The following is a 22,171-nucleotide window of genomic DNA, read 5'->3' as shown; positions in this document are numbered from 1 at the left end:
TCCTCCTGAAGGTATCCCCATGGAAAGGGGTGATCTGATTCAGGAAGTGGGGCAAGCTGGGCCCTAGATACATCGGTCCTTTTAGAGTGATCGCTCAAGTGGGTAAGGTAGCTTATCGGTTAGAGCTGCATGCAGAGACATAATATCTGTACAACATGCAATTAAGATCAAACTTGCTCTGAACCTTGTTGCCGTATCCAACGATCTTCGTAATCCTCTTCCGAGACCATACTTCTTTTTGAGGTCTGGCATTGATAAAGTAAAAAGTTTGTAATCTTTCATGCTCTGTCCCAATGATTATTTAAGGATCAACATTCGGATGAAGAGGAGCGTATTTGATATAGAAGTGACCATAAGGAGAGATTGGTAGGTCAAGTTGATGAGCGAGTTGTGTTCGAAGATCATAGTACATGAAGGGAACAAAGTGTATGTCGTGAATAAATCCTTCTCATAAAAGAGGATACATGCCCAACATCGGATTCTAATTTTCTTTCAATGCTTGAATCCGAATGCTTTCTTCCAAATCTTGATCGATTTTTCTTGAGACCAACCCTCATAATTTTCCAACGAATTCATTGGATTGTCCAATTCAGTAGCAATCTGTTTTCATTTGTCTTGTGGAGGTACATTCATGACATAGACAATTTGCTGACTAGATTTAGTGATGATAAATTCTGGTAAAGAAGTAATCAGAGATTTCTAGGGAGATCATCAAGTTTCTGGGTTGGAGAACCTACATCGATTTGAGTGATCCTTGGAGCAGGGATTGGAGGAAGCATAGACTAGGTAGCTCGAAAAGCATCGGCGGTTAGCTTTGTATTGATTTTTTCCATATCTCGGCTTCCTCTAAACGTTTCTGTTAAGGATGATGACCATGTAACCGAGGACCATTTCAGCTTTTCGGTATCTGAAAGAATCGTTACCAGTTGTTCCCTAATGGATGGAAGTCCTAAGAAACCATTTTCAGCTAGGTCTTCTTCTTCATCATCTTCTAATTCAAGAGTTTCAAAAGTTTCAACCTCAAAAATTTCTTCATCAAACGATTCATCTCGAAGCACAAACTCTGAGATAGACTTCCAACGAATCCATCTTTCTCTTTCACTAGCTCATTCTCCCCATCTTGCATTGGAAGACCATGCATCCGATGCAAGTCTGGCTTCAATTTAATGTTCACTCAATCGTTCGATCACTCTTTGAAAGGTCATGTTGATCTGTTTGGAGAGAGCATCGTAAGCTTTGGCTGTAGGAGCTTGAGCTTTAAGATGGGTAAATGTTTCATCAATAATTACTAGCATCTCATCGAATTTATTGTTTAGATCATCAAAAATATTCCAGGTGGCTTGGATTAGCTTGATAAGGACCCCTTGCATAATCATATGCATTTCATCATTTTTACGAATCTCCTTTTCCATCCTTTGAATTTGTTTCTCATGACGAACACGAGTCTGCTTGGTGAGTTTGTTGGTAGAACTAATCATGTCATCATGAACCTTGAGCATAGTGGTGGTGGTGGAGATGTGACCATCAAGGCTATCGTTATACTTTTGTTCGAATTCTTCAAGAGTTTGCTTGAACCGAAGAGAAATGAGTTGGTTGAGTTGATTTTCTCGATCGACTTCTGAGGGGGCATCATCTTTGATCTCAGAAAGAGATTTGAAAATTGAGATGGACCAATTACATACCTTCGATCAATCAAAGTCTGTCATAGTACACAAATCCTCACACCATTGAATCACATAATGAAAAAATTCAATGGAATGTTGTGAAATAAATTTCGAAAAAAAAGTACAGACACATCCTGAGGATTTAGGAGATTCGAATAGCTAAATAATCCTTACGTGTGAACCTCACAATCGCACACTCCAAAGCATGGATCAAGTTGTTCGCCGATGTCTTCATCCATGACTTTCCAGGAAACGTCAAGAATATAAGACTTATCTTTCGTTGTCGAAGGACCTCCTTCAGCAAGAAGACCTAAATATTTTTGGTTAAGTTCTCTTCGTGTAACGACGTAATTTTTCAAACCAATTTTTCATTTTTAAAACACATAAACTCATATATTATATTTGATAAAAATCATAAGTGTCTCAATGTCAAGATGAATCCACAAATAAAAGTCAAATCCCAGAATCCTCAACATAATCCCGAATATGTGTGACAATCACTTCGGTGCCTTCCCACGATCCTCGGAAGTACCTAAAACACATAAAACATAACATGGTAAGCATAAAGCTTAATGAGTTCCCCAAAATACCATGTACAAGTAATTAGCCACTCGAGGCTATAGCTCTGTAAGACCCTCCGATCAATGTGTCTCAGTGGGACCCTCGAGTCCTATAGCTCATTGGACTCTCCAGTCCGGTCTTAGTAACACATAATATAGTATAAATATCACACAACAAAATGCATAACTCAAGTAAGCACATACGACCCTCTAGCCACACATAAATACCACTCTAGCTAATGTATAATGAGAAGACTCGCCTCGTAAGCTAGTAAGCAAAAGTCTCGTACTCGGAATCCTCGATCTAGCCTCTGCCTATCACAAGGATAATATCTCTAATTAATATTCTGCTCACACTCAATTGCACCAAAAGATGATCTCTCTTACAATCTAGCCTTAGAATGGGTAAAAGACCATTTTACCCCTTCCTGACCTCCATCACTCATTTGACCAACCCGAAAGTCAACAGACGTCGATTCCAGTCAACAAACCAAATTGACCAGAATCGCCGAGTGCACCCGTGCGACTTGTTGAGTCCTATCGTTTATCAGTAATCTCACGAAGGTCCAGCTCATCGAGTTAACCCCTAACTCATTGAGCCATCGCATGATGAAGCTCATCGAGACAAACCCTAACCGACTCGTCGAGTCGGCTCATTGACTCGGCGAGTCTAATTAGACTGAATTGTTATTCAGAAGATTTCAAGGCAGATAACTCTCTCACATTCTAGATCTAAGCTCTTTAGGCTCGAATATCACGTAAAGCCTCGAGCTTTATGTTCATGCATGGCACAAAAGGGATAGAAGTGCCAAGAACAAGCTTGAGAAGAAGTTTCTCATTCAAAGGGCTAACATGGCTGAATAAAGCAGGGGACTTTCAACTCTAGGGACCTCACAAGGTCCATATCTGATGTCCAACTCTAAGAAGGTGTTCAAAATCCCATAAAAAGATGGAATTGAAAACCCTAACTCTAAGACCATGAGATCTAACCAAACAAAAGAGAAAGGTCCGAACTTTATACCTCAAATAAAAGCTCCTGGACAAATAAGCAGTAGATCTAACAGTCTCTTCACAATCCTTGCTTGGAATCCTCCTTTTCCTCTATCAAAATGCCCCTAAAAATCTCAAGTAAAGCTCACAACTCTCTCAAAAGCTCAAGAGGGGCGATTAGGGTTTCTTCTCAGTGAGGTGTGGCCGCAAATGGGGCTATAAGTGCCTTTAAATAGGCCCAAATCCCAGGGATCTAGGGTTTCCACTTACAACGCCTACTTGGTGAGTCTACTCTCGGACTCGTCCAATAAATCATTAAACTCACGTGGCCATACCCGCTTCTACTCGGCGAGTTATAGTGCCAACTCGTCGATTAGATGAATGAACCTCAAAAATAAATAGTTAAAATAATATACCTGGGAATCCGGATGTTGTAATTCTCCCCCACTAGAATCAGACTTCGCCCTCGAAGTCATGCTCCATAAATAACTCTGGATGCTGCTTCCGCATCTCTGACTCCAACTCCCATGTCAAATCGGACGCTCTTCGATGCTGCCACTGGACTTGAACCAGGGGCACTTCCTTGTTCCTCAAAACCTTTACCTTTCGATCCAAGATCACGATTGGCCTCTCAATATAATTCAGGCTCGCATCAACCTGAATGTCCTCTAGTGGTATCACTGTCGTCTCATCGGCTACACATTTCCTCAACTGGGACACATGGAAGGTGTTAAACTCAAAAACGAAGTCAAGAAACTGATCTTAAATGGGTAGCTGTGGAAGTCAAGCCTTCCTTTGGGAGTGAGGCTTGAGTGCTCGCTATGATTATGTGTATTGTTAGGGCGTTGTGATGATACTTGGGACAAATATGGGTAGCTGTGGAAGGTAGTATGGGCCCATACTATTGAAAGCACAGGACCCATACGCGTAGCAAGGAAGTCACAACCCCTAGGGTTTTTTCGAGAGTTGGTTCCCAGTTATTGGTATGATTTATTTGATATCTTGTGTTATGTTTCAGAATGGTGATGACCAAGGGCTTTGTGACTGGATCTGGTTCGGGATCAGGAGAGGGAGAGGGAGAGGGTGGACATGGGTGGCGACAGCGCCTGAGACTATCAGCCATATGAGGCCATATGAGATGGATGACAGGATCCGAGAGATCCTGGACGATGAGGTTGCTGCGTTGCTCCGGGCCGAATTGTCGGAAATGTTCGGGTCTATTAAGACTGCTATGGTGGAGTATTTCGATGATCGTTACGCAACCCTCACTGAGGAGGCTGCCGCAGCAGCTGTATCCGTGGCAGGGTCCTGCTGACTAGAGGTTCAGATGTGCCCTGAACTTGCTAAGGTCCGGGGCAAAGGACTGGTGTAGGTTGGTGACTGGGTCGTATTTAGACGAGGAGAGGGCTGCTGTGTCATGGGAGCAGTTCCGGGATATGTTCTGCGCTCGCTACATTCCTCGAGTCGAGCGGGAACGGTTAGCTCAGGAGTTCTTGGAGCTGAAGCAGGATCGGGAGACGGTGACGGAGATCACTCGTATGTTGACTGAGAGGGCGATGTTCTGCCCGGAGTTTGCTTTTGAGCAAGCTCAGATGACCCGTTATCTGAGCATGCTCAAGACTGATATTCGACAGTTTGTGGCGATTCAGCGTTGTGATACACTTTTGGAGTTACAGGAGGTCGCCAGGAGGCGGGAGCTTGAGATTGAGTTGCAGCTGAGAGAGCCGGTTCGGGCTCCGGCACAGGCACAGCCGGCGCCAAAGCGGTCTAAAATCGCTGATTCTAGGGTTGGGATCTAACAGGGCCGCACTTGTGGAAAGTGTGGCAAGGGTCATTCTGGAGCCTGTCGAGCGAGTAGTGGGTGCCACAAGTGTGGTAGGGAGGGTCACTATGCGAGGGACTGTCACCAGTCCGCCCCTGCATCGGATATGAGGATATGTTAACATTGTCATCAAGTTGGTCACGTGAAGACCAACTGTCTGCAGCTTGCAGCCAGGCCGACGCAGGCTCCAACGCTGGCTACATTGAGGATTACTGATGGAAGGCCAGTTAGGGCAGAGCCTCCGAAGGCTTAGGGTCATGCCTTCCAGCTTACCGCAGAGGAGGCCAGGGCAGCACTAGATGTAATTACGGGTATGTTTCTATCCTTTATCTCATTTATTACATATGTTTTATGCTTATCAGTTGTACCTGTGGTTAGGTACGCTCTTAGTGAATTCTTTGCCTGCTTTGGTTTTATTTTACCCGGGGGCGAGTCGGTCTTTCGTATCTCATACTTTAGTAGGGATTTTGGTATGCCAGTGGGCGAGCTAGAGTGTTCGTTACGAGTCTCTATCGCCAACGGACATGGAGTTTCTGCTTCTTCGGTTTATCGAGAGTGCGAGTTGGAGATCTTCAAGGTGACCTTTCCGATTGATTTGATACTGATTCCCCTGGGAGAAGTGTGCGTAATCATAGGGATGGATTGGCTTAATTTTGGTGTCATGATAGATTGCGAGGGTCAGTGAGTTATAGTTCGAACCCCAAGTGGGGGAGAACTAATTGTTTATGGCGAGGGCACCAGAGTAGGATCAGGGTTTTGTTCAGCTGCCAGGGCTCGGCAGTACATTTAGCACGGATGTACGGGATATTTAGCATATATGGTGGATACGCGGTTCAGGGATCAGACTCCAGTTTCAGAGGTTCCGGTGGTCAGGGAGTTTGCTGATGTGTTCCCAGAGGAGTTACCCGGAGTGCCTCTGAAGAGGCATGTTGAGTTCAGGATCGACTTAGTGCCATGTGCGACCCTTATCGGCAAGGCGTCGTACCAATTGGCACCACCAAATATGCAGGAGTTGTCATCACAGCAGCATGAGCTGTTGGGAAAGTAGTTCATTCGTCCGAGTAGTTCTCCATGGGGAGTGCCGATACTCTTTGTCAAGAAGAAGGAAGGTGCGCACAAGATGTGCGCTGATTACCGGGAATTGAACAAGTTAATGGTGAAGAATCGTTATCCACTCCTGAGGATAGATGATCTTTTCGATCAATTGCAGGGTGCATCATGGTTTTCCAAGATAGACTTGAAGTCTGGGTATTATCAGGTCAGGGTCACAGAGGATGACATGGAGAAGACGGCGTTCCAGACTCGTTATGGTCATTACGAGTTCGTGGTGATGCCGTTTGGGCTCACCAATGCTCCAGCATTATTCATGGACCTGATGAATCGGGTCTGCAGACCGATGCTAGATCGCTCGGTCACATGTTCATAGACGATATCTTGGTGTAGTCCAAGACTCGAGAGCAGCACGAGGAGCATCTGCGAGAGTTATTGGGAGTTTTGAAGCGAGAACAACTTTATGCCAAGTTCTCGAAATGCGAGTTTTGGTTACGAGAGGTCCAGTTCCTGGGACACCTCGTTAACCAAGATGGGATTTTGATCGACCCGGCCAAAATCGAGGTAGTCATGCAGTGGGAGGTTCCGAAATCTCCCTCAGACATCAGGAGCTTTTTAGGATTGGCAGGGTACTACCGGAGATTCATTCAGGATTTCTCCAAGATTGCGGTACCCCTCACTCATCTGACGAGGAAGGGGGTGGATTTTTGGTGGGGCCCTAGAGGGTGTTCGAGACCCTCCGGCAACGATTATGCAAGGCCCCAGTCTTGACGCTCCAGGAGGGAGTTTAGGATTTTGTAGTGTTATATGATGCATCCATCACAGGTTTAGGGGCAGTTCTCATGCAGAGAGGGCGAATGATAGCTTATGTGTCGTGGCAGTTGAAGCCGCATGAGACGAGATACCCTACGCATGACTTGGAGTTGGGGGCGGTGGTGTTCGCCCTCAAGATATGGAGGCATTACCTTTATGGGGTCCGGTGTACCATATACACGGATCACAAGAGCTTAAGGCATATCATGGATCAGCCGAACCTGAACATGAGGCAGCGCATGTGGCTGGATGTAGTCAAGGACTACGATTGTGAGATCCTTTACCACTCTGGTAATTGCGGATGCTTTGAGCCGCAAATCAGTTGGGCCTTCCACCCTAGCGGTATGTATGAGGATAGAGGTGGATTCTCCGCTGGTGAGTTTGATCAGAGATGCTCAGGTGGAGGGCATGCGACCAGAGAACTAGAAACTGGAGAGGATCAGGGGCGAGAACGCTCGGTTTGTGCAGGATAGTCGGGGCTTGTTGACCCGATGCGGTCGGGTATGGGTTTTGATGTCTGGTGGAGTCAGACAGACAGTCATGGAGGAGGCTCATAAGTCTTACTTCTCTATTCACCCGGGGGCCAACAAAATGTACCGGGATTTGAGTTTGAACTACTGGTGGCCATGCATGAAGCGAGAAATCGTTTGGTATGTCGAGAGGTGCTTGACCTGTAGGATGGTTAAGGCCGAGCATCAGATGCCGCATGGCAAGTTGCAGCCCCTGGAGATTCCCATGTGGAAATGGGAATAGATCACGATGGACTTTATTACCAGGCTGCCAAGGACGGCGAAGGGGTTTGATGCCATTTGGGTCATCGTGGATCGATTGACCAAGAGTGCGCATTTCTTGGCTATACGGGAGAGTTCATCGACCGAGATGTTGGACGATGTGTACGTCTGCGAGATCGTTGCTTGCCATGGGGTTCCGATCTCCATTGTCTTCGACCGAGATATTAGATTTACCTCTCGTTTCAAGCAGAAGTTCCACAAGGAACTGGGCACGCGATTGCACTTCAGCACAACATTTCATGCACAGACAGATGGTCAGAGCGAGCAGACCATTCATACCCTCGAGGACATGTTGAGCGTGTGTGTCATTGACTTCGGTGGAAGTTGGGATTCCCACCTACCACTTACAGAGTTCGCCTACAACAACAACTATCATGCTAGCATTGGCGCCCCGCCTTTCGAGATGTTGTATGGACCGAAATGTTGAACACCTGTTTGTTAGGGTGAGGTCAGACACAGAGTGATGGGACGGATGGAAGTAGTCCTGCAAACTACCAAGAAAATTCAGTAGATTAGGCAGCGATTGCAGACCCCTCAGAGTCGGCAGAAGAGTTACGCCGACAGACGTCGATCTGAGTTACAGTTTCAGGAAGAGGGGGAAATTGGGTCCCCATTACATTGGGCCGTTCAGAATCATTGCCAGCGTTGGCAAGGTGGCTTACAGGTTAGAGCTGTCGGAAGAGCTTAGTCGGATCCACATCACTTTCCATGTTTCGCAGCTGCGAAAGTGCGTCATGGATCAGGAGGTGGTAGTATCACTGGATGATGTTCAGGTCGATGAGCGCCTGAATTACGTGGAGAGGCCTGCGGACATTTTGGAGAAGAAGAAGAAGATTTTGTGGAACAAAGAAAAACCTTTGGTAAAGGTGCAGTGGGAGCATTGGAGGGGGTCCGAATGGACATGGGAGCCGGAGGTGGAGATTAGCGAGCATTACCCGGAGTTATTCGCTGCAGCAAACTTTGAGGATGAAGTCTAGTTCAAGTGGGGGAGAATTGTAATGCCCCGATTCTCAGGTATGGAATTAAATGAAATCTTATTTGGTTGAAAGATCTACTCGACGAGTTGGTTGTCCTACTCGTCGAGTAGCAGCGAGGTGGGATCGCGAATTTAGTGGTCTACTCACCGAGTCCATAAGGGGACTTGACGTGTAGGAGCTGGCAGATGAAACCCTAAATTTCGGGGTATTCCACCCTATTTAAAGGATCATTGGCCTTCCCCAGCCTCCCCTTCACTGCTTCTTGTCCCTCTAAATCCCTAATCATGTGTGTGTGCTCATTTTGTGCATTCTTAAGCTTGGAGGAGGATTTTCTTGGAGAAAAGAGCTTGGAGATCAAGCATTCAGAAGCAAGGAGCTTGAAGGACCTGAGATCTATTGTATTTAGCATCTTCTTGAAGGTATAAATCGTTACCCTAACCTCATTCATTCTAGATCCCCTCTTTGGTCAAATTTTAGGGTTTTCATAGTACGATTGGAAGTTATTCTTCTTTTCAATCTCAGATCTGAAGTTATAACTTTAGAACTGAGCTCCTTTGGGCTTCTTAGTACATAAATTTTCCAGCTTGTGCAAAAATGAGACTCTCCCATGGTGTAAAGCTCCATTGGAAGCATGGATTGACCATTTAGGGCCTTTAGAACCTTGTATGTGCGTAAAGTTTGCAACTTTACGTGATAAACATGCCTTAGAAGCTTGGATCTGTAATTTGGAGCCTTGCCATGGCTTAAAAAAGCGTTTACATAGATGGAGGTCTGCGAGGACTCAACGAGTTGGATGGACAACTCGGCGAGCCCGATGAAGATGACCCTGAACTCGACGAGTCCGTTGAAGTTTTCCTTGAACTCGACGAGTTGTTAGAAGACTCGTCGAGTCGACTAGGGTTCTCCCAATTCTTGGACACATATGAACTCGGCGAGTTAAAGGAGAACTCGACGAGCCAATCAAGGATTTCACGACTTCTCGAGTTTAGGAAGGACTCGACGAGTAGGTGAACTGCACTCGACGAGTCGAGTCAACATGGACTGTTGACTTTGACTGTGGACTTTGATTTTGACCATGAGTTGACCCGTTGACTTCTGAGGGTATTCTGGTAATTTTGAGATGTATGAAAGAGGATTTATGGTAGCTATAGTTAGTGAAGTTCGTGTTGGTGATCTGGGAGTTGAAGCTTTCTAGTTTTAGACGTCAGTTGCGAGGTGAGTTCTCCTCACTATATCAACAGGGTCTAAGGTACCAATGTCGGCCCTTATTGGATTGGTATCCGGGTTTATTGCATGCTATGCTTATTGATTTACATCCTGGTAGTTAGGATGGTGATATGCTTAGTGACCTGGTTAGGTCGATATGCTGGAATATATGATGATACTATGTTAGTGACCGGTTAGGTCGGTATCCTGGTTATAGGATGTTGCTATACTATTTGATCTGTTAGATCGGTTGACTGTTATATATGCTAGCGTATGATATGTATGTGCACATGTTTGTTGATTGGGGGTTGGGTTGAAGCAGTCATGCTTTGTGCTAAAGGCCAACATACCCAGGGCGGTCCGGATAGACTACAGACCCCGAAGGGTATGTTAGTTAGACCGAAGGCCCGACGAGCGGTCCGGATAGGCTGAAGGCCCGGCAAGGCGGTCCAGACGTGCCGAAGGCTCGGAGAGCGGTCCAGATAGACTGAAGGCTTGTGAGGCGGTCCAGTCAGGCTGAAGGCTCATCATACATGATGTTTTGTATTTGCTGTTATGTTATGAGTATGGTTTTACGATGTTGGTATTTTGGTGGAATTCACTAAGCTCTCGGGCTTACAGTTTCAGTTTATGTTTCAGGTACATCAGGAGATCGCGACAAGACGATTGCGTGATCGTACAACTCCTCATGTTTTATCTATGTCTCTGGAAAAAACTCAGATTTATACATTTGAAAACAAAGTTTTAATGATTTTTATTGGTTTGAAATGTTTTAAAAACTTTAAATTGGTTTGAAATTTTTGGTTGATATATATATATATATATATATATATATATATATATATATATATATATAAATTAATGATTAAATCATTTATGTTTTCATCATCTCGATCCATCAACTATTTTAGATTTAGTTTTGGCTTTCATGGTAGTGGTTTGATGTTTAATTTGATGTTGATTTTCTTTTTTTGACCGAACGATTTTGACCCCATTTTGAGTGTTGTTTGTGGTGTAACTTTTATAATAAAGTATAAAGGTATATATTCTTTTACAATTATAACTATAGATGTAGGAATGCAAATGTAACTCGTATTCATTTATGATTATAACTCAAACTGGTATTCATTTATGATTATAACTTAAAATGTCTATTTGTTTCTGATTAGAGGTATATTATGTTCAAATTAGTGTTATTGAGTTTTTTTTACTTACTTAATGTTATCGATATTTATTTTGTATTTGGCAATATACAGATAAAACCAAGATCCTTACGGACGCAATTTCGAGGTGTACAAGTTCATGTCAAAGCTGTAGGAGAAAATAGGGTTTACGTTGGAGATCTGGATACCAGTTGAATCATGTGAACACTTTTTGAACTGATGTTTCTAATCTATGCGTGGGTTACAAGAAATTTAGCATAGGATAACCCAAGAGGACACTTATGATTCTAGGCACAGAAATCATAAGCCAAATTACTAGAATGATTCAATAAGTATTTGAAGAAAAAAAAGAGCTAATAATATTCGTGTCTCTCTTCTCAAAGAGAAGAGTCGTTTATGTATATAAATGAGATTAGAGTTTCTCTTAGTGTTGACCGTCATGGGTTGCTTTCGAAACAAGTCAGGGTAATCCAAATTTTAATGAGGATTTAGGCTTTCCAAAACTAACGACTTTCGACCCTCAAGAATCTGAATATTCCCATATGTAAAATTCGAAGAGTTTTTGGGGCACTGCCCCAAACCCTGCGGGGGCTCTGCCCCTCGACCCCGCCCGCTGACCTGGCTGCGGGACCCAAGCCAGGGGCTCTTCCCCTCGACCACGCAAGGGGTGCTGCCCCTAGACCCCGCCAAAGGGGCTCTTCCCCTCGACCCCGCCCGCTGACTTGTCGTCAAACCAAGTTGTAATTCGATCTTATATATGCATGCACTTCGCACAAACACATACATATATTAGAGTACAAATTATTAAGCCCCTTAGCTCACATGTTAACTCCAATTACATAAAATGACATGGTGACACTAAAATCACCAACAAAAGCATACAATTTTAAGTTTATGTCAAAACAACCATTTCAAGTGAATTGATTCAATCTATGAAAAAACAAGAAACCTACATTACATTGTGTTTTAATCATTTATGATTAAAGTGCATTATAGTTTTTTGATTGTGTTATATATTCATTTGCGATTACAATTGTAGTTGATTTTAAGTATATGTATGTTGTCGTTTATTCATTAAAGATTACACATCTATTTTTATTTATCTCTAGATTGTGGTTTATTCAAGGTTGTCAAGATCGGAATCCTACGTAGGATCGTTTTTGGATTTGCAAAATCGGGATCGGGATCCTAAGATCCCACAAAATAAAACATAATTTTAATTTATAATTTTTAAACATGAAAAATATTTCAAACATTTAATTTTTCGTTCAAAACTTATAAAAACTTCAAAATATTAGTCATAAGTCACAACACAAAATGATAACGGTAAATTGGTAAATGGTAAAAGCTATTAAGTGGTAAAAATAATTTTATTTGCAAAAAAAGGGAACGTAGGATCGGATCGGATCTTGATCCTACGATCTTACGATCATACCTGCGATCCGACCACAAATACGATCCGTTTACGATCCGGATTGTTTTTCATACCTATGTAGGATCCTACGATCAGGATCACGATTTTAACAACCATGATTTTATTATTCATGAATATAAATGTATTGTATTACTTATCATTAGATTGTGTTATATTCATTTTATGTTCACAATAATAAAATATATTATTACAGTTGTATTTATATTTTCGTCTTTAGAAAAATATAGTTAAAAAACTAATTCAATAAAATTATAAAATTGATTACGTTTTATATTCACTTAAGAATGAAATTTTATGAATCAAATGGTATGAAAAATAAATGTTTATTTATTTATTTTTTATTATGACAGTAAAAAAATTATAAAAAGTATTTTTCTATTTATTAAAAAAATGCAAAATAATATTTTTATTGAATTTGTTAATTAAAAATAGATTTGATTTATTCCTAATAATATATGATTGAAAAAATTAATTAATGAGATTCCACTACATACTTGTAGGAATTCATTAATTATACGTAACTTATCCAAATTTAATTATAATGTTAAATTCAATGATTTTATGGAATTATTGATTCATAATTATTCTTGTGTTTTCAACCTTTTAGTTATTCTAAATTGATCATTCTCTCTCTCTCTCTCTCTCTCTCTCTCTCTCTCTCTCTCTCTATATATATATATATATATATATATATATATATATATATATATATATATATATATATATATAACAGTTTCATTATCAGATCAATACATTACATAATCCTTACTTTTATCAATTAATCAAATCGAATGATAACATTTTCATTATCAGATCAAATGATTACATATTGATAATAGTTAACATGTTTAGACTTGATAATAAACAAGTAGTTCACATTTCTGGTTGACATATAAACAAACTATGGTTCAGTTACAATCCAATTGTTGTCACGAGGTTCTCGTGTCTGTTCTCTACTCACGTCATCCTTAACCTTTTAATTTTTTATTTAATTTTTAATCTCACTTAACATTAACTAATCCCATTGCTCAATATCAATCCTAACAACTCAAATTTATTCGTGCTAATCCATACATTTTTTTGTGCGTATACCACTTGTAAACATTCTTTTTGCATTTACCCCTCCAAGTTTAGATAATATGTTCGCATTATGTAAAGTGATAAGATTTGAGGATTAAAACTGCATAACTCAAATCCTTTTGGAATCCTAAGTTGAGTAGGACTTGGAGACCAAGTAATAGCAACCTAGTTTTTAGGAAATCATAAATAATTAGGTTTCTAGTTTCCTAATTGTAATCTAATTGCAAGTCGGTAGTTAGGAGTATATATACACATGGTTTTAGGTCGAGTTATGATCATTGGAAAACATTGTAAACATCGTGAGTTTTGAGTGATATTCTCACAATAATCAAAGAGTTATTTTGATTAATATAACTGTGTTTACATATTTAAATCCTACCATTTTATATAATGTGAACATTGCCAGTTTACATAGAGTTCTCATGTCATTTTACATATAGTTTTCATATCATAGAAAATGGTAAGATCTAAGTAATGATTTAATGGGTCTAACTAGGGAAATCAATATGTTTTTAAAGCTTCAAATAGAGAATTTAATAAATGAGTTTATAAGAAGATACGACAAATAAGTTAAAGGGCTCAAATTAGCCGTTTTGTCTCGTTATCTCTATTCGTGTAGATACGTATCAACACGCCAAAATATTAGGGGCTGAAGATGTATATTATCAAACTAGAAGGTATGTATTTACATAACCATCGAGAACCAAAATCCTTAACCATAAAGCTTTAACTAAAAACCAATTAAATATTATATACACTAATACGTATATACGATTCTCTGCTGTTAATTTTTTTCTCTCAATCTCACCCTCAATCTGATATCTGGAGTCTCATCAATTCATTTGTAAGTTTTTCTTCCTACATCCTTACCTTTACTAGTTTAGATGGAATATATTATAATTTATAACCTAGAGTTTATCATCTAGTTTACTAAACGTTAATTAGCTTATTAGCTAAGAGCTTTTTTTTCTATTATTTATCTTTTCAGTTTGTTCGCAAAATATAGCCTTCTATATCTCAAATTGTCAAAAGCTTCTTAATACAATCTATTCAATAGTTAGTTAAATTATGTATTATAATAAAACATTTGTCTTATATGAATTTTATAAGATTTATGTAACGACATATATACAGACAGAGGAAATGATTTTCTACAATCGTTTATGATGTTTTTAACAACCAATAGCTCTTATAATATTTAATATTAATGCATCAAATAATAATTATATTAAAATATAGACTTTAAATTCTAATTTCATGAAACATATACCATAATTTGTGCCATTAAAGTTGAGATACATTAAATTTTGGTTTATTTCCTTCCTATGGATTATATTTGTTTTTATTTATGAATCATATTTTGGATTTTGAAAATGTTGATATTTGGTGTGGCTTGTTTTTTAAGCATCTTATATGCATCATATAAAATGTTTGACGTAATCAATAAAGTATATTTTTATGCATAAAAATGCATTTATTCCGACTAAAAACATTTAGTGTTTAAAAGAATAACTAAATATAATTTAACACATTGCAATGATAAAAAGTAATGTTTTATAAGTTTTTGGTTGAGCATTAATGTACTTCCCTTCCTATCGAATAAATATGTTTTTATTTATGAAATCATAATATGAATTTTGCAAATGTTGATATTTGTTGTGGCTTATTTTTAAAGCAGCAACTTATAGCATGTAAAATGTTTTGACGTTGTTAAGAAGAGTATATCTTATGGTTTTTTTCTTCATATTTTTATTCATAAAAATGCATTTATTCCGATTTCCAACTAAAAGTTGTTATGTACTTTTAATTATCAATATGTATTTTAACATTTAATAAAGTTATTTGATTTGTTACGAAGATAATTACACATCAAAAGTTGCAATTTTTGTATGAATACAAAACACACACACGCAATATCAAACGCATATTATTCTTCATTTTATATCTGTTACTGAAACCGGTTGGTGGAGAAATAAAAGTTGATATTCACTCTTTTATCTCCTGCTATTATTAATATTCTTTTTTTTAACAATTGAAATTTATTTTGACAAAGAGCTTAAAAATAAAAACCAACAACAAAGAATTAATAGCTAACATTGGATTATGTAAAACTACATGCACAAGATAAAGAAAAGACGAAGACAAAACTATTATATCAAACAAAATATCATGTTATTAATTAATTAATATACTACCTTTTACTTATACTATGTTGATGTATATACTTGTAGGTCAGCATATATATGGGACACTATCAGAAAGCCTTTGTGATTTTCCTCATATGTTCATGTTTTCTGTATCCTCCTCTCATCCTTTCATCATCGACTGATGGATACACGAGAATTAGATTGAAAAGAATGAAATTAAACAAAGACAATCGTGTTGTTTCACAAACTGAGTTGACTCATTCTTTGAGGGCTCGTTATGGGAATAATCTCATCGGGTCCAATGGATTAGACATCGTGTTGTTAACTAATTACATCAACACTCAATATTATGGTGAGATTGGCATTGGCACCCCTCCTCAAATGTTCAATGTCATCTTTGATACCGGTAGCTCTAATCTATGGGTGCCATCATCAAAGTGTTATCTCTCGGTAAATTTTGGGTGTTGCTTCTTTTTAATTTCATTCGATATAAAATGTATACATGTTACCTTTTAACTTATATAGAAAGAGGGACTTGAGATAAAAACTAGGAAAAAAAGTCATAACCCATTAAAATTCCAACTTATAATAAAACTTTACTCACTTAGGCTGTGTTTGGCGCCACAGTTAGCTGATAAACTAGTTTATTTTTCCAACATTTTTATGTTGTCGGGTTTGATAAACCAAAAAGTAGCTTATAAGCTAGCTTTTTGAAAAGCTACTTAAACTAGTTTTTTAGCAGCTTTCTAAAAAATTTTCAAAATACACCCATTAATTAATTATAGAAACACATATTTTTACATGTGATTTTATGTAATTTTATATATTTCAGCTAGCTTTTAAGCTACTTTTATCAAACGTTATTTTTTATCAGCTAGTTTTTTATTTGACAGCTAGTTTTTCAGTTATCAGCTAGTACGCCAAATATAGCCTTAATATTTTTTTACTTCTGCTTATTTCTCCAACTGTGCTATAATTTTCTCAAGTATTTTACTCTTACATTCATCTAGATTGTCAACGAAATGCTTGTTGCTTGGGATTTTTGTGTAGATGTCATGCTATGTTCATTCAAAATACCGGTCAGGAATGTCAATTACATACAAGAGTAGTGGTTAGTAATTAGTCACGACGGATCTTGGTTCATATGTGTCATAGTGGCATTATATGACTCATGTTTTAACTTCTAATCTATATATAGGGCAATCTGGTGCAATTGAATATGGTAGTGGATCAATATCAGGATTCTTTAGCAAAGACAACGTTAAAATTGGTCATCTCATTATTAAGGATCAGGTGAATATTATATTTTTTTGATTGTTTTTTTGTTCATTTGATTTTCTATATTGGTGTTACATTTTGATATATGACTAGGAGTTTATCGAGGCAACAAAGGAGCCTGATATGACATTTATGACCGGAAAGTTTGATGGTATACTTGGGCTTGGATTCAGGGAGATTTCTGTTGGAAATGTTGCCACAATATGGTAATCAAAATATATACTTATATAAATAAAAAATAATTATTAAATACATATTTATATTATCGTAATCATAATATTTATATTATTTTCACGCGTAATTATATCAAACTAGGAAAAAGATCACCAATCATTAGTTGTGGAAAATGGCTTCTTTGTGCTGTAAAAAAAACAAAACCAATGGAAAAGTTTAAGGAAATAATAAGATAGTTTACTCTAGCTATGTACTTTATTTTTACTCATTTAATCAATATTTTTATATTTTTTTATCCATAGTAATAACATAGTTACATTAATTACAATATATAACTTGAAATTTGTAAAATATTTACAAGATGACGAGATAGCTAGAAGCCCTTTGGTTAAGTTGCATACTTTTTTTTTTCTTTTTTTTTTTTAAATTTATTATTATACAGGGAGAATATGTTGAATCAAAATGTAGTTAAGTATCCATTGTTCTCGATTTGGTTGGACCGGAGTGACAATGAAGAAACTGGGGGTGGGGGCGAGATCATCTTTGGTGGCGTTGATCCCAAGCATTACAAGGGTAATCATGCTTTTGTTCCGATCACAAAAAAGGGTTATTGGCAGGTTCGTTATTCATCATCAATCATAATGATGATGCTTAATTATTCTGCAAAACTATATACTCATATCATATGATTCATATCTCCAATCTTTTTGATTTTTTTACTCCATGTTAGTTCAATTTGGGCGATGTTCTTATCAATGGCAAATCAACCGGTATGTTTTCTTCTTTTTTATGAAGGGATTTCTCATTTAAAGCTGTTGAATTTGATTCGATGATCGTTTCTTTGAACAGGATACTGTCAAAATGGATGCCCCGCCATTGCAGACTCAGGGACGTCTTTGCTAACCGGGCCAACGGTATACATAACTGAACATCCGAACTTCTGGTTTCTTGATATTGTGTTGTACTAATCCTGATGAGTGCTCTTAATTAGGGGTGGCAAATCGTGCTATCGTTTCGTGTTTCTGTCTGACACGACACGACACGACAAGGTTTTTGGTAACACGAACACGACACGACACGATGTCGTGTTTTTTTTAACTAACATGAAAGCGAACGAATTAAAAAACGACAAACACGACACGACACGAAAAATATAACATATACTAAAAACTAGTTTATTTAATGAATACTTTATAAAATATAACACGATAAACACGACAAACACGATAAAGAACTGCTAAATTGTGTCAATTTCGTGTCGAATTTTAAACACAAACACGACACGACACGACATCGTGTTTTTTACAGCTAACACGAACACAACACGAACACGAATTCAAATTTTAGTTTCGTCCCAATTTCGTTTCGTGTCGTGTATTTTTATCGTGTCGTGTCATAAATTGCCACCCCTAACTCTTAATTATGTGATTGTTGCATTTAGTCTGCGATTAACGAGATAAATGCTGCCATTGGAATAAAGAGCTTTGTGAGTCAAGAATTTAAGTCTGTGGTGAAACAAAACGGGGAAAAGATATTGGATCTTCTTCAGAAAGAGGTGAAAACCAACTATTTAATAAAATGCCTAGCTTCTCATATGGGTCTTTTTGGGAACTAACGAGTCTATATAACTCACAGCTCTCCGAGCAATTTGCTGACACAATCCGAGACTCGGATATTGATTGTGGAAAGGCTGCATCGATGCCTAATATTTCGTTTACACTAGGAGGCAAAGATTTTGTTGTTACACCACAGGAGGTACTCTTCTTACTAAATTTTGTTACAATTAAAAAAAAATACATAAACAAAAACAAATGTACTATCAATATTCTATGTCCACTTAACAATTTTTTTAATGATTATAATCTGTTTTTTATCATTACAAATCATTTTTCCATGTTACCCACTTTTGACACGAGGGCAAAATACAAAAAACTAATTCAACTTACTTTCATCATTTTACATATCTAACCACTATATATTTAAATATTTTTTTAATGATTTAACAATGGAACTATTTTTATAATAAGCATAAAAAGTTAATAATGGGTGCATAAATGATATTTTGTAGTACCTTATTAAAGATGGTGAGGGTGATGGTACACGTTGTGTTAGCGGTTTCATGCCGTTGGACATTCCTACTTCTGATGGCCTTCTATGGTACGTGAAGTGTGTTTATGTGTACGAATTATGTTTTATAAATACGTATTTCCAAAAATCTAGAATGAGGGGTAAAACTTCATGAATTTGATTGAATGGGGGTGAATTGTTAATGTTTTATGGTTTTATATTAAAGTTATATTTTCCTTAAGTGGAAAAAAAATACTCATTTTAGTAGGAGGAATGTTTCTTTAGAGAAATTTACGAAAATGATTTTATTTCATTAATTTCTAGTTTTTAAGCCCTCGTTAACTTTTTCAATTCCTATGTCATTTTCTATTTTTTTAAAATATCATTTGTTAAAGACACACACACACACACACACATATATATATATATATATATATATATATATATATATATATATATATATATATATATATATATATCGAAAACTGAATATGTGGCTGTCATGCATCTAATGTTAGATATAGAACCATCAAAATTGATTTCATTTTAATTAAAAAACACATTTTTTTTCATTGTTATCTTCTTGCTATTGCCTTTCAACTTATATTATATTTGCTTTAGTGATTCATCCCTAATATCTAATATTTTGAATGTGTTTTTTATTAGACCTCTAGTAGGTTTCATTACTTTCTTCAATACCTATCTTATGTATACTTGTATGGTTTTCTATGATGACTAATGGGAAGAGGTTTAGAGGGTTTTTTAACGAACAATTTCAATCTTTCAATATAGTTTTCTATATTAAATTTCAATTTGGAGACCTACATGTAGTTGGTAAAATATTTTTATACATGGTTTGCGGTGTAAAATTAAACTTATAAAATTACATAAAAATATATATAAAGCTTATCATAAGCTCTAATAGAAGATGTAAGAAAGATGGTAGAGAGATTTGATTGTATTTGGTTAAAACTGTGTAGTTTTTTTATGGTTCTATATCTAACATTAGGTACATGACAGCCACATATTGCCTAAGCCCATATATATATATATATATATATATATATATATATATATATATATATATATATATATATATATATATATATATATATATATATATATATATATATATATATATATATATATATATAGAAAGAGTTAGGTTCAAATGTTTTCACTATCTATTGTGTGCATGTATGATTGATTCTGGACCAATCATTTTAGTTATTTTAAGAAAGTAATTAATGCATATTAAATTCTGAAGATATAATTAATATCCATTATATCTTCAACATGTAATATGCATTAATTACTTTCTTTAAATAACTAAAATGATTGGTCCAGAATCAATCATACATGTACACAATAGATAGTGAAAACAAAATAACCTAACCATATATATATATATATATATATATATATATATATATATATATATATATATATATATATAGTGTAAAGTAACATATAGAAACACGTTTTAGGATCTTGGGAGATGTTTTCATGGGTAGTTACCATACTATATTCGATTATGGGAACTTGAGAGTTGGATTCGCAAAGGCGATATAGCATAGACGACACATGGTCATGAACGTGTTTTCCTTGTTCAATATCTTGTTAAAGAAGCGTTTAAATTTAATATATCGCTTATTGTGATTCTAATCTTCTACAGAAGATGTGGGCAATGAGAGAACTCATCATTGGATTATATGTTTCGATCACTTTATATGCTTGATTTATTAAAGTGAAACCATAACTGTTTTGTTACAATATTTGATTGTTGGTCGATCAAAATTTTAATTAAGACTGTTTACAAAGTTCCATGTTATAAGAAAATCCAATGACTGAAGAAAACGAAGGACTTGATGAAAAGCTTAAAAATGTATTGATGTTTCTTTTATTTGATCAAGTTTCATGAAAATCAATGCCTTCTATTTGTGTATACCCTTTTGCGACTAAACTTGTTTTGTAGCGTTCAATTTCTCCAATAGGTTTGTATTTAATCTTGTCGACCCACTTTGAGTCAACAAGTTTCTTGTCAGGTGGTAAGTGAGCCAAGGTCCATGTGTTGTTTACTTCAAGTGCACTTATCTCCTTTTTCATGGTAGTTATCCAATTTGGATTTTTGATCGCCTGATGATAGTGTTTAGGCTCATTTTGAGTGGAAATGACCATCATAAAAGATTTGTGATTGCTAGTGAGATTTTTATAAGACATAAAGCTAGATAAATGATGTATCGTCCAGTTTGATGTTTGGCATCTGGAGGAGAATGGTCAATTGAGGGTGTTAATTCCACTTTGTATTCTTCAAATCCTCATGGCTTTGTTCTAGTTCTTTCGGGTCTCTTGTCTTGATTGATGTCAATGTTGGTTGGCATGTTTTGCTCTTAGTTGTTGGTATTAGTATAACTCATAATAGGATGACCATGAGAGATGTTTTACTGATTTTGTGAGCCATAATTACTAGAGAATGCCATGTGATGGGATTAAAACAACTTTTAATCTATGAAGATCGATTAGATCTTGAACAAGTATATGAATATGAAACAGTAAAAACGTAATAATAAGAACAAACAGTTTGAATCAAACGTGTCGAATGATTAAATAAAATCCTTAGAAGAGCTCGATTAAGAACATCAACTGTAAAGGATTAGAAGATTACAAGAACGGTTACAGAAAAATATTGTACTCTTGATCAATCGCTATATCGATAATCTCTCTAGAATCTTAACCTAATATGCATGCAAGCATTTAACTTATATACAATACATAAAAGGCTCTCGGTTGGACAGGCCCAAACCGGAGAATACAAGGCTAAACAACGAGCCCAAAAGACGCAACAACAAAACTATCTTCAGCCCAACAATCTCCCCCTTTGCGTCAATTTGGAGCGAGACCTTTACTTCTTACTTGGGCCGGCGGCTGAAGCTGGTACCTTCTTCTTCACGGTG

At 37.2% G+C, this 22,171-nt stretch overlaps 1 protein-coding gene across 1 annotated transcript; it reads left to right on the top strand.

Annotated features, from left to right (window-relative positions):
* The first annotated feature begins 15,794 nt into the window (after positions 1–15,794).
* LOC145072918 (aspartic proteinase oryzasin-1-like) lies at positions 15,795–20,884 on the top strand. The gene is made up of 11 exons (XM_079019413.1): positions 15,795–16,148; positions 16,749–16,809; positions 16,897–16,991; positions 17,070–17,182; positions 17,593–17,767; positions 17,881–17,920; positions 18,000–18,064; positions 18,592–18,657; positions 18,786–18,905; positions 19,219–19,307; positions 20,705–20,884. Exons 1-11 carry the CDS (start codon positions 15,795–15,797, stop codon positions 20,787–20,789), a joined length of 1,263 nt encoding a protein of 420 aa, XP_078875539.1. The 3' UTR covers positions 20,790–20,884.
* Positions 20,885–22,171: the final 1,287 nt, after the last annotated feature.

Source organism: Lactuca serriola, chromosome 1 (genome assembly GCF_051521515.1).
Source record: "Lactuca serriola cultivar US96UC23 chromosome 1, Lser_US96UC23_V15, whole genome shotgun sequence".
Lineage (NCBI taxonomy): Eukaryota > Viridiplantae > Streptophyta > Magnoliopsida > Asterales > Asteraceae > Lactuca > Lactuca serriola.
Note: the sequence above shows the minus strand (reverse complement) of the source record. Positions and strands in the feature narration are given on the sequence as shown.